The sequence below is a fragment of the Nesoenas mayeri genome, assembly GCF_963082525.1.
Source record: "Nesoenas mayeri genome assembly, chromosome: 12".
NCBI classification, from domain to species: Eukaryota; Metazoa; Chordata; class Aves; order Columbiformes; family Columbidae; genus Nesoenas; species Nesoenas mayeri.
This window is the reverse complement of record NC_137547.1, coordinates 14,230,207-14,242,891: the sequence shown is the minus strand read 5'-3', so window position 1 is coordinate 14,242,891 and position 12,685 is coordinate 14,230,207. Positions and strand designations below refer to the sequence as shown.

General features: G+C 45.0%; 1 protein-coding gene across 1 annotated transcript in view; it reads right to left on the bottom strand.

The window, feature by feature from the left end:
* The window catches only part of PLEKHG4 (pleckstrin homology and RhoGEF domain containing G4), a gene marked incomplete at both ends in the record, with an annotated part of 62,514 nt that overhangs the window by 39,875 nt on the left and 9,954 nt on the right, over positions 1–12,685 (bottom strand). Inside the window, 5 exons of the mRNA XM_080352014.1 lie at positions 502–650; positions 1,673–1,771; positions 4,526–4,642; positions 6,479–6,565; positions 11,566–11,659. Of these exons, the coding sequence (XP_080208140.1) occupies positions 502–650; positions 1,673–1,771; positions 4,526–4,642; positions 6,479–6,565; positions 11,566–11,659 (546 nt within the window). The remainder of the gene's footprint in view (positions 1–501; positions 651–1,672; positions 1,772–4,525; positions 4,643–6,478; positions 6,566–11,565; positions 11,660–12,685) is intronic.

Below are 12,685 nucleotides of genomic sequence, written 5' to 3'. Positions count from 1 at the left end.
CTCATTCTGCAAATGGGCAGTGAATATTTGTTTGTGTAAACCGTATCAATGTGTGAAAAGATCAGAGCTCGCTTCAGCCAGAAAGCATTCCTCACCGTTAAGGTCCTTGGAAAACCCCTTGCATAAGGAGTGCCTTGGTAAATCACACAGTGATAATGCCTTGGATCTAAATATTCATCATTAGTATCATCAAGACAGACTTGCGTTTTAGAGGTTCACAAAACATCAGGCCTCTCTCCAATACAGAAGATAAATCTGATCCGGCTTGGAAAAAGAACTTTAAACCATTTAATTGAATCCACCCAGACAAGTTTCTGGACTGGGGAAGAGCAGAAGAAGATAAGATTAAAATTCATTACACTTTTCACCTTTGCTGTTTCTAACAAAAGTCCTTGCTACACAAAGCTGCTCTCTAGCCTGCACCAATGATGGGTCATCTCACAGAGACTCCCAGGGCTTGCTTTTTGCTCATCTCCATCTCCTCCCACTCTTGGGGCTCACCTGTAGTCATGAGTGAGGGTGACACAAGACTCCTCCTTCCTCAGCCTGGCCAGGAGTGCTCCACCCTCCAGCTGCAGCCTGACCAGCCGTGCATCTTCAAGAATGTTCTTCATCAACTGCCTGTAACTCCTCAGCAGCACAGCTGCTCCCTGGAGGGATCACAAGAGCAAGATGAGGAGTTACTGCAACCGATAGGGAATGACGGAACGGGCAAAAACCAGTACCCAGCCGAAAACACACACACAAGCCACATCCCAGCCTGGTCCACCCTAGGAAAGAGGGAGGTTGGTTCCCACAGCTGTTTCTCTCAAGCCTGCCAAGTCCAAAGTGATCAAGAGTTCTCCTTATGCTCCTGATACTTTCCCCACCAGGCTAAAACTGAAATCCAGTTTCTGTCACTGTCCATACTGCATTTGCTAGGCACAGAGAGAATGAGCTTTCTGGCCTCATTTTCCACGCTCAGCTAGCTCTGACTGCTCTTAGAGCCTGGACCTGCACAGCTCCAAGGTGTGGGATGAGATGCACATGAAGAGTTTATAGAAATATACATGTGCAGGAAGGCCAGAGAAGCCACCATTGTACCTTCCATTGTTCTACTGCTGTGACAATGCAGAGCTGGCAGCAATTTCCTACTCTGTCAGGTGTACAGCAGCTTGAGGGCAGGGGATATAACGTGTTTGCAACAACACTGGCTCAGCTTTTGTACCTTTCTCCTCTTGCCCACTTCCAAGTTTCTGTTTTGGAAGCAGCAAAGCTGGAACCACAGCACAGCCTTGGCCTTGTGAACACCATCATCTATATTATCACCTAACTTTATTCCAGGCCATTCAAGCCAACCAGGTGTGGCACAGCCTGAGGCAACTGCTCAGTAGTAGAGACACCAAAGCTGGTACCAGCTACAGAGCGGTGGAGCTGCCAAGAATGCACGCCAAGGCTGGAGCAAGCACCCAGCAGCAATAAGCACAGCTGAAGAGCAGATCTCTGGAGTGCTGCTGAGGGATCACAGAACTAGATTCTATCCCCAGTGAAGTCCCCATCACTTCATTCAGTTCAGCTTCTATGAGTCCCGCTGCCCCAACAGCTCCACAGTGACACAGAGCACTTGGAATAACCTGCTACTACAGCTTGCAAATCGAAAGCTACAGCTGCACAAGGTGAGGGACACACTTACCTCAGCTTTTTCTGGTAATTTTCCAGATTCCACTTTATGAATGGCTCCCTGGAGAAAGGCACAAGCACCTTGGCATCCTTGTAGCAAATGTTCCAGCTTCTACAAGAAGAAAGGACCAAGGTGGAGATTATTGTCACATGGTTTACAGAAAAGCCATCTTTTCAGCTTGCAGGACGTTAGAAGTACAGAAATCAAGACAGGATCAAACATGTTACCCCAGGCTTCAATTATACCATTTGGTCAGGCTGAATCAGCAAAGAGAAGCCCATCAGGGGCTTCAGATGCATCACTCTCCATCAAGGCCTCTATGCAGCCCTTATAAACTTGCATACCTATGGTTTGTATGGGAAACACTTTAGAGACAAAAAATAATAATAAAAAAAAATCTGTACACTTATGTCCCACATTCTTCTACTATTAGTGTTTCTTGTAACTTCCCACTAAGATGAATCACTGTGCATGAATTTTGGAGGAACAAAACATAGAACAAGTACTTGGAATCTCTCTACATTAAATAATTTCTCTTCATATTAAAAGTAGTGTAAATTAAAGATTAGGAAACCAGAAAGCTTCTACAATTAAGCACCTTCAACTACTGACAAATCTGAAATGGCTCCTCTTTTCAGGGCAGGGCGGAAGAAAGAAAAATATACTAAAAAATAATCCCTGACATTCCACAGAGGTTCATGAGACAGTACTTTTAAGAAGTCAGTGATATAAAGCCTAAATCAGAGAAGGGAGAAGCAGCTATTCCAAAAACAACCATGCTCAAAACAAAACAACAGAACAAAAAAAAAAGCATCTGTTTGAATCTTTACTGAACTGAACTCCCTCCCTGGAATGCTGGAACAGCCCCAGCAGTGACAGATTAGCAGGCAGGATGCAGGTGAGATCACGGAGACAGGAAATAAATGCTGTTTGACACATAGCTGCAGATCTAAAGGGGTTGAGCATATGGGTTATTCCCACACACAGCACATCCCATAAACAGGCAATCCCAATTAATTCCCTTTGGTAATGTTCTGTATGTTAAAATGCAAGACGCAAACAAGAACTGTCCTGCCATCATGCTCCTTCCTTCAAGAATTCTCCTTCTGCAAGGACAGAGCACCAAAGCTTTCAAGATTTTCTCCAACTCTGTCCAGAAAACTAAAATATAACCTCTTGAAAAGCCTCTCTGCTCACTCACAGCCAAATAAACTTCAAAGTCAATCCCAGGCACCAAGATTAGTCTTCTATACACTTACTGCCTCGGCACAGCTTCATACTGGCACTTTTAGATGCAAGTTTAAAAAACAGGCTCTAAAATAAGTCAGAAAAGATAAGTTTACATTTGGCATGCGCTGAGCCTAGCTGCTGAAGCTTGTCACCAGCACCGCAAAGAATTATCAAGGATATCTTAAACAGCTTCAAATTCTGCACAGTGTGCCATGCAGCACTCCGGGCAGAGAGATCACAGCGAAAAGACCATGGAATCTTTTGGAAGCAAAGGTGACGTTTCTGTCATCCAGCAGGGTGAGCAAATCGAGCTCAACATGAAGACAGCCAATTTGTGCACAGATTTACAGAGATTTAATCCTGTCTGGTCTCAGTGTGCCAAATCATGTCTCAATACAGCTTTTAAAGATTCAGCAAGCACATGATCCACAGGACTTATGCTCCCTCCACAGCACAACTGTACACAGAGCTGGGTTTTGGCACCACACATGCTACTTTTACAGACTTCTGGCAGTCTGCACATCCCCTACTGCACACCCAGCAATACCTGCAGTCCTGCCACAGATCAGCATGTGCTGCACTGGTGGCTGCAGCGCTCACCAGTGCTTGCAGCACCCTCCGCCACGGCTGCCTTCTTTATAAACTGTGTCTAGGTGCTGCAGTTTCGGTCCATCTACCTCTGAGGCTTAACCTGGCTCAGCTCAAACATTTCCACGGGGCTGGTTCTAATCCACACCCGAGTACAGTTCACTGTAGATCTCTTGAGACTTTTCTTGATAAAAGTGCAAAAATCAAAGAGGACCCTAGTACCCAGGCATACTCCAAGCAGTCAAACAACAGGGAGAAAGAACTGATTGCTGGGACTGCCTCCTGTTGTTATCTCGGGTCCAAGACTCAAAGAGAATCTGCATGTTTCTTTTGTTTCCTTGCCTGGTTTGGCTAGTTCTCAAAGAGAAATACAATGCTCCCCCTGGGCTGAATCTTTTCTGTATTTTTAGTTTAGATCCTTTCTAAAGAGTTAAAATTTGATGACAGCTTTGGTAAATAAGTGAATTATAACTAAAGGAAGAAAAAGATGTTCCTAGAACTAACTGAACTGATTATCAGGAACTTATAAGTCTCACTCCTGCCGGGACTGCAGTTTTTACTAATGAGCTCTTAGCCTGGTCTGGGGAACCTGCTCCAAAAACAATAGGCTCTAACTATTTTTATTATGCTCGAGTCCTTGATTGTTAGTTCAATAACACCATGATATTGAAACCTTCCCCTGAGATCAACCTAAGAACTGTCTGCCCTTAAACCTCAGAGTATAACTGAAGAGAAGTACCACTGTATATCACAATAAACCAGGATTTTGTTTCTTCTTTTGCTTCAAAATACAGTGAAATCTGAATTAATGTAGTTCAAGCAAATGAGTTAAAAACAAAAGTTTTTGTTCCCACAGTTATGCTAACAGGCCACAGTGTGCATCCATTTTATGAAGACAGTATCAGTATTCTTTTGATAAGAGATTAATTTGCATACATAGCTATTACAGGAGCCATTATCCTTTAATGCTTGTCTCCTCTTGCTTCAACTCCAGCACCGTGCCATTTCTTCTCTCAGATACCAAAGAATACGAGACATCTTACTCACCATGCGGAAACTTAACCAGTCCCGGTGGCAATAAGGGAAAGTCCCATCCAGTTCTAGAGGCAGCTGTGAGCTGTCTATGTGCTTATGAAGGGATTTCATGGAGGTGAGAACTTCGAACTGCACACGAACAGAAGAAATAAAAGCACATATGGATTAGGGTATGAGTACTGGAGGAGGAGGGGATGCTTAACAGATGACAGTATCCTTTATTTCTTTATCTGTCTTGCATAGAAACAAGGCACACGGCATATATTTGCAGTATAAGTACAATATGAACAAAAACAAAACAAAGACAAACAAACAAAAAAAATCAATCCAGTCTTAGAGCAGCTTGCTGTACAGCTTAGTGGGTGAACCCTGAGGGAACGCAGGCCACAACACGCCGTTTCAGCGAGCAGAACATCTGTGATGGGAGTCTGGCAGCAGTTAGTCTTCTCCAAAGCCAGTATCTCCGAGTATAAGCAGAGCAACTCCCTCAATACATTCCCAACTCCCTCGTATGTTCCCACATTGTGCTTCAATTTGAATTTGTTTGGAGAGTCTGAGCACTTAAATCCAGCCCCCAGTTTCTCCACCTCACTTCCTGGAAAAACAGTCAAACAGAGCAGCCTCTGCCCTGCCCTCACCTCTCATCACAGCAGCTCCAAGCATTTCCTGGATCCTCACACAGATAACTTGCCTTCTGCAAGTCTGTAGGACCTCAGAGCAGTTTTATACACAGAAAAACAGACAAGTGCTCCTGCAGGTACATGAATGTCAGCTCAGGCACTCAGGTGCAGACATTTAGCTCCCACACACACACGCTGAAATTTCTACCTCCTTGCAAAATACTGATGATGCTTCCAATTCCTCCTGCACGCCCGTGCCTTTCTTAGCCTTTGCTCTGCTCCCTCCTACGCACTTCAGATTTATTCAATGTGCTTAATGTCTGCTGCAGCTCTCCCTGTGCGCACACGCCTGCAGCCGCTTTCTTACTTCACATTCTTCCACACGGGGGCTATGAGGAAATGGACTAATAGCTTTTGTTATTCTTCAGTGTTTCAGAGCAGCAGCACACCACACGCAGAGCAAACCTGATGCTGTTTACAATGTCTACAGCCACGGGAGCCAAAAGGAAGGTCCTGGCCCACTCTGAAGCCTACAGGTTTTCAGCAGGCACAGAATTTCAGTTCACTCTTGTAGCTTGTAACAGTGTTAGAGCACGAGATGATCCAGGTGCAGTCTGGTGCTCTATTCACTCACTACAGAGTGGCTGAGAACCTACATTTCTTATACAGCTATGGAATACCAAAGACAGATCTACTTCTAGTGGGGGTGTTCAATGACGTTGTGATGATTTTTGCCCCCTCTGTTACCACCTCATATTAGTCTTGCCAGACATTTCAGCTGCAAAAGAAGCCTCACAGACTTCTGTCTCCTCTCCCCACCTCTTGCAGATGTGTCTCAGCCACTGACAGCAGCAGCTATGAGGAGAGGAAACATGAGAGATGCAAAATCCAGGAAAGCAACAAGTGCCTTCAAAGGATGGAGCTCAGGATTTAGCCTAACGTGATCTCTTCCTGACCAAGGATTTCCCCCCTTCTTAACAGGAGAACATGAAAAGCATCCCTGTCACTCCTCATTGTGCAAGGCTCCTCCATACAGCTATCCACATTCGCAACAAACTCCCTGTGTCTTGAGAGCTCCAGCAGACTGACATAATTACGGTGCAAATGTCACTGACAGACTCTGCAATAAACACAGCATGACAGAGATATGTTCAGCTTGCATAAACTTTACGACCCTATAAATACCACACCTGTAAGAGACCACAGCCATAAAATACAGAGAACAACTACAGAGATTTCATGTGAGAATAAATATACATCAGTGGACAGAGATATCGTTGTTCAGAGAGTTCAATAGAGGATGTCAAGAGCTCTCTAGGAACCCCTGGATGAATGGTTCCATTACCTGTACTGCTGGTGGCTTCTCCATCCGAAAAGTCAGATCTCTTTCAACCAGAAGCAGTACTCCGTGAATACAATGAGGATCCACGTCCTACAACAGAACAGAGTGCAAATCCATTACTGATCTGCCTGGAACACTAAGGAGAAGGTACCATACAAGATTTGCGCACAAAATTGCAGTTTATCCTTCAAAGGTGTTTTTGAAGCCTGGAACACAGTCACCAGGTATAGGGAAGGCCATTCTACAGAGCACCAAGGTTACGTCCCTAAGGTAGTCTGTGTCAGATGAACTAGGCCTGCAGTATTTAAGGAAGCAATGAAAGAGGTCAGGTCTTGGCTGTACTACAGAAACTTTGCCTTCTACACAGGGAAATGTGTCGGGGAGGGGGAGGGGGTGAAAAACCAAAAACAAACACTAAAACAAAACAACAGCATGTTCAATGTCCAAATTTTTTCTTGATAACTTCCCTCGTCACTTCTAACTGAAAGGAAGTTTGTGGTTTTGTTTTCCCCCCACAGCACCAAAAATGTCATCTTTACTTACTGCCAACTCACAATCAAGGACTTGCATCCTGTTGCTACTGTTAAACCAACAGAAATTCCAAATACAAGGGACATCTGGCAGCTGTAGTTCAAACTCTGTGATCCAGGAGCAGCTCACCAATTTTAGAAGCATTCTACAGGGAAGTGAGAAACAGGCACAGAGAGCGACAGCAGGAAGAGGGAAACAGCAGAAAGGTCCAGACCATAGAGATAGGGCCCACTATGTACATGATGCCTGGATCAGGAGAGCAAGGACAACAGCCACGTAAGCTGTCGTTCCACCTGGTTAAATAAAAGCCATCCCATCTAGATGTCTCCCAGATGGTCCTTGCCTCTGCAAATATCTTGGAAACTGTCAAGCAACAAATCCTTTCTGGTATTGCATGAGCTACAAGGAACCTGCAACATAGCAGGCCATGCCAGCAAGGGAAACCCATTAAAACAAATGGTATCAGCAGTGTTTAGGGTTAAATGTCTGGCTTGAGCAGCAGAGCCAGAGTACAGAGGCAAGTGGACCAGCAGAGACTGATACACCTAACCTGACACTGGGCCTAGTACAGCAATTAAGTAACAATGCCAACTGAAGGAGACCAAATTCTGCAAGTGAAAGCAGCAGCAGAGATTCTAGAGCAGAGGAAAAGACCTTTCCCCCTCATCTAGTCCTAAAATACGATCCTTTTGAACAGGCAGGAAAAAAAATCCTAACTGAAACACCTCCCAAAACAGTAAGAGGTTTCCAATTCTTCTCAAATCCCCTTCTCCAAAACAAATTATTCACACTTTCACTGTTATCTGAACACTGATCAAAAGGCCAAAAATAATTTACTGCATAATTAGCCTGTGTTAGGTAAATACTGAAGCTCATCTGAGAAGATGGGAAGGTATTACAGCTGTTTCAGCAGCTCTGAATTTGTCTGCTAGAAAGTACTGAAGGATGAAGACTAACCACAATTTCAAGACAGATTATGGCACTAAATAAATTTATTCTTTCACAATGCCTCTTCTACTCCAACAGTCATGAGATGTGCAATCTGAGTGAGGGATAAAGGTAGTGATGGTGTAACACGAGGTTACAACAACAGCCAAAACACTCACTTGTTTGTTACTCCTGAAAATAGAAACTGAAAAAGTCATTCATAAATAAAGCTGTCAGGGAAGAAGGTCAGGGTTTTCCAGTCCAAGAAGTAGTCATATTTCTAATGAAATCAAGTCTTTTTCCCCATATTTTTTTCTTTAAACAGTTGAAGATAGGTCAGTTTCATCCAGCACTGAAGGAGCAATCCAAATGGAATAAACCAGTTTACAGGAGCGCCTCAGGAGACAGAGCTGCAAACAGCAGGATACTACTTGAGGAAATCTTCCTGAAGCCTTCCACACAATCTCTTACCACCTTTTCTAACAAAACCAGCTCTCCGGAAGCAAAGAAACAGAGTCCCTCACATGTAAGTGAACTCTTCACCTCCCAAAACAGGCACAGTGTACACAGTACAGAATAGAGGGGCATCATCAGGAGTTAAGAAAACACCAGGGTAAATACCCATTCTTTTATTCTTCTTTAAAAAGAGCATTAGATAATTTCTTCCATCTTTCTCAGACTGAAGTTTCCAACAGTCTTCTGGCTTCCTGACCCACACAGAAGCCCATGGCCAGGCTTAACACTGCTGGCCCAGTTTGAAACACAGCCTGCCAGGAATGCCTGTGCAGATGGGACAGTCCCCAAATACCACGTTCCATCTCAAAGCGACCACTTCTAAGGAGTTGGAGGTCTTTAATGTCAGACCAAGGCCCTCTATACTTCTGCAGTAACAGGGCATGCAAATACACCTCTGGAACAGAAAGGTTTGCATAGAACCCTTCTGCTTTTAACTGTTACTGCATCTTTGGGTTCATAAACAGACTCTTCCCAATCCAACACACAGCAGGATTAAGCGTTTGTACCGATACACAAAATTCAAAAGAATTTCACTCCACAAAGACTCAGGTAGAGGGAAGTCCCACAGCTATCTGTTCACTGGAGGCCAGTGTATGCATTCCGCTGCCCATGTCCTGCCTGCTCACTGAACAAGGGATCAGCTCAACACTACTGAACAGGTCCCCCAGCATGGAGCTTCCTGGTGACAATCTTTGACCAGACATCACAGCAGCATTTACCTCTGCAGAAATCCTTGCTCCAAAGCATCATTATGCAGCTTCCCACAGGAACAAGCACAATCTATTCTTGCAGCACGTACACACTGCACATTTCCCTTCACCTCCATACAGAGCTGCCAGAGTTCTTCCTGCTTCTTCCTGATTTAGCTCTGCTGCAGCGCTTTATTCTGCCCCTGCTCCCAGTGCTGGCTGGGACAAAAGGATTTCCTAGCCACTCATATTCTAAGAAGGGTGAAAAATCTTGTGGAACACAAATGCCCCCACCCTCAAGGCAGAGAAGATGAGAAGCTTTCACCAGTTTACTGAATGGCTGTAGGCAGCGCAACTGACAGTCTCCCAGTGCTGTGGGGAAAACTACCTGCAAGCACCAAAAGTGGTCTATGAGCACTTCATTCCATTCATGAATTCATTCTGGAAAGATGGAGAAGTGGAAGAAGTATTTCCTTAGACTGACAGATCTTGACCCAGAAACCTGTGGAATGAGTCTTCCCTCCCCAGGGAGCTTCTCCAGGGTTAACAGACCCAAGCACCGCAGCTGGAAGGGACTCTGTTTTAACACATCCCATCTGTGCTCACCCGCTGTGAAACTCTTCACTGCTGAGTCAAGAGGAAAACAACCCTTCAAAATTGAACAAACAACACTGGATCTCAACGGTTAACAGATTCATCGACATTATCATAGTAGGCTTCACAGGAGGCAGGTAAGTAAAACCCTGTTGAAGTAGAGAGCAGAACAGCAGAGAAATGAGCTCCAGAAAAAGTCTGTTAGGAGTAAAAGACACCGAGACATGTGTCAGGGACTTCAGAAAGGGGTTCAAGGTGACGATCTGTTCAATGACCTTAGCAGCACAACATACAGTCTCCTCTTCTGCATCCACTAGCCAGCAAACCTTGCTGCATTCTAGAAAGCTTAGCTTGCCTCACTGTAATTACAGTCAGTTTTCTGTATTTCTCTGTCCTTGTTTCAGAGCAGATGAGAGTACATCCGTGGGATCACAAAGGCAAATGCTAAGCATCTCCAAAAGGCTCAGGGGAGCCAGGGGATTATTCCTGTGCCATAACCAGATGATGAGCTAGCTGAACAGGTCTCATTTAGAGTCTGCAGAACAGTCAGAGTAAGGATCAAAAACCACACACAAAGTAATCAGGCTCTGTCAGTCAGTGTTACGTGGAGCACACATTCAGCTCCATCAGTACATTAATCCCTGTTAACTGTTGCACCACCCTGATAACAAGGTGCTCAGAGCCAAACAGTCATCACAGCAGGATATTACAGAGGCACTGCAAAAAGCTTCCTCCCCCTCCCTTGTTTCAGAGGGCAAGAAACTTAAGGTTAGAATAGCTTTATTCCTGCCATGCTTGTATGAGACTGGGCCCAGTCTCAACATGTTACTGATTTCCAAATCATCCCACTAAGACACAGCCATGCAACTTGGTCCATTTCATGGGCAATGAAATGCTCAAAAGCTTTAGTGAGCCCACGGCCAGGTGGGCACATCATAGAAGAGAAAATACTTGCTTGTTACCTCTGCAGAACTGAGCAAGGCACCAGATTACTCCTTGACCACAGAGAATGAGCCACTGATACAGCTCCACCCAGCCCAGGAAGCAGGAGACCAGACCTCTGACTCAGCCCCAACTCTCAGATGTGGCACTGAAGCACATAAACCACAGAGACACCAGCCTCATTAAAATATTGCCCTGTTCTACTTCACAGAGTTTGAGTCATGAGAGACCTAAGCTCTGACTTAAAAGGAACACCTGCTTAAACAAGATTAGTCATAGCTATAACCCAGCATCTCCTTGGCTTTCTAACAGCAGCAGATAGCTTCTAACTGGGAGCAGGGGAACACAACCCACTTTCTTTCCAAGTGACTGATATGAAAGCCTTTGACCTGAAGCAACAGAGTTACAGCATATCCGATTCCAATCATTCACCAACAGCCACATCAACAGCTGCATGTGCTTTTCCACCTGGCATGACAAGCAGTGTCCTTCCTTTCCCTCCACAGCAGGCAGAGGCCTCTCGCCCTCCCTTCTCTGTGGTGGGAAAAATCCCTGCATATTTCACACAGCCTCTTCATGCAGAGACAACATCTCTAAGCATGATAATTCATGACAGCATTTAGATTCTGGTACAGGCTGTCCTCAGCACAGAGCTAAAGCAAACATGGAAGGGTGGGGAGGGGTGTTCTCCCCTAACTCAGACTTGCTTTGTTTTTTTGCTTTGTCTGCAGTCTGGCAAGTCCAGGTCTTCCTCCTAAAACAGGGCTGGGTGCATAACCCCACCTCCCAAAGCCAACTGAAAGCCAGGTGGCAGATGGAGACATAAGCAGCAGATGGAGATGACAAGACAGCAAGCCAACTAGTGTTCCTTTGCCCAAGCTCAAGGCTCACCTGCAACATGCTGAATGCCTTGAAGAGAGCAGGAACCGGTGAACAGCGACGAGCATCCACAAGAACAGTTAGACCCAAAGCCTGACATTCTGGTCTGCAAGGACAGAGAAAAAGAGGTCACATTATAGCTCTGTAATGACAGGGCTACCTTCTCCTAACCAAAATATACACATGGCAACAACCACCTGGATTGCTCAGTTTTTACCTCTGCTATCTCCACTTGAACTTCCCATTTCTCCAGCTTCTAGGATACATCTCACTGATAGCAAAGGTGCTGACACCCACTCTGGGTAATCCACACAGGAAAACCAGTCCTTTCTAATTGCATTCAGGGACAAGCCTGGTCTTAGCCACAGTGCTTCACAAGAACAGCTATTCTGGATCAGACTCAAAGTCTGCCTTGCCCAGAATCAGATTTGAAGGGAGAAGCATAAGAAACAAAGCATGATGAGCAGAAGCTTTCTCCTGGGTTAAGCCTACTTCCCTTATCAATGGTTTAAAGGCTTCAGGGAAAAAAAAAGAAATAAATTAAAACTCACTAACAGAACCTGAGCATTACCTCTTATTAGTTCAATCACCTAAAAGTGAAACAAAGTTTCAGTAGAGCCTGAAATGAGTTCAGGGGACAGTCTGTAATAGTGAAAGCAAGAGTAGCTGCAGTAAACTCCAGCTTGTAGACTCCAAAAACAATTGTTAGGCCAGACATCAGGGCAGATTTTCTCAACCCTTGCAGATCCTCCTTCCCTTTCAGCTTGGAGGCCTAGCCCTAAAATATCATGTCACAATACTGTATCACAGAGCTGCTGCACGACTGCCCCATCATAGCTCCCAAATCCTATTTTCTGGGCTAATGAAGGATAGGAAGAACGGCTAGTATTCAGGGCAATGCATGAAAACATTCAGTACATACCTAATTCTATCACACTATGTGCACAAGGCACATACAGGATAGCCAAAGTGCTTACTGAACACGAGCCAGTTCACCCTAACAGGAGATTCCCACCTGTACGGTTTCAGGACTGTCTGGACCAGGCTCCTAGGCCAATAAAGCCAATCTGTCCTACTCACTGCCTCAGCTTCCACCTCCGCAATAGGCGAAGCAGACACGGCAGCAGCTATC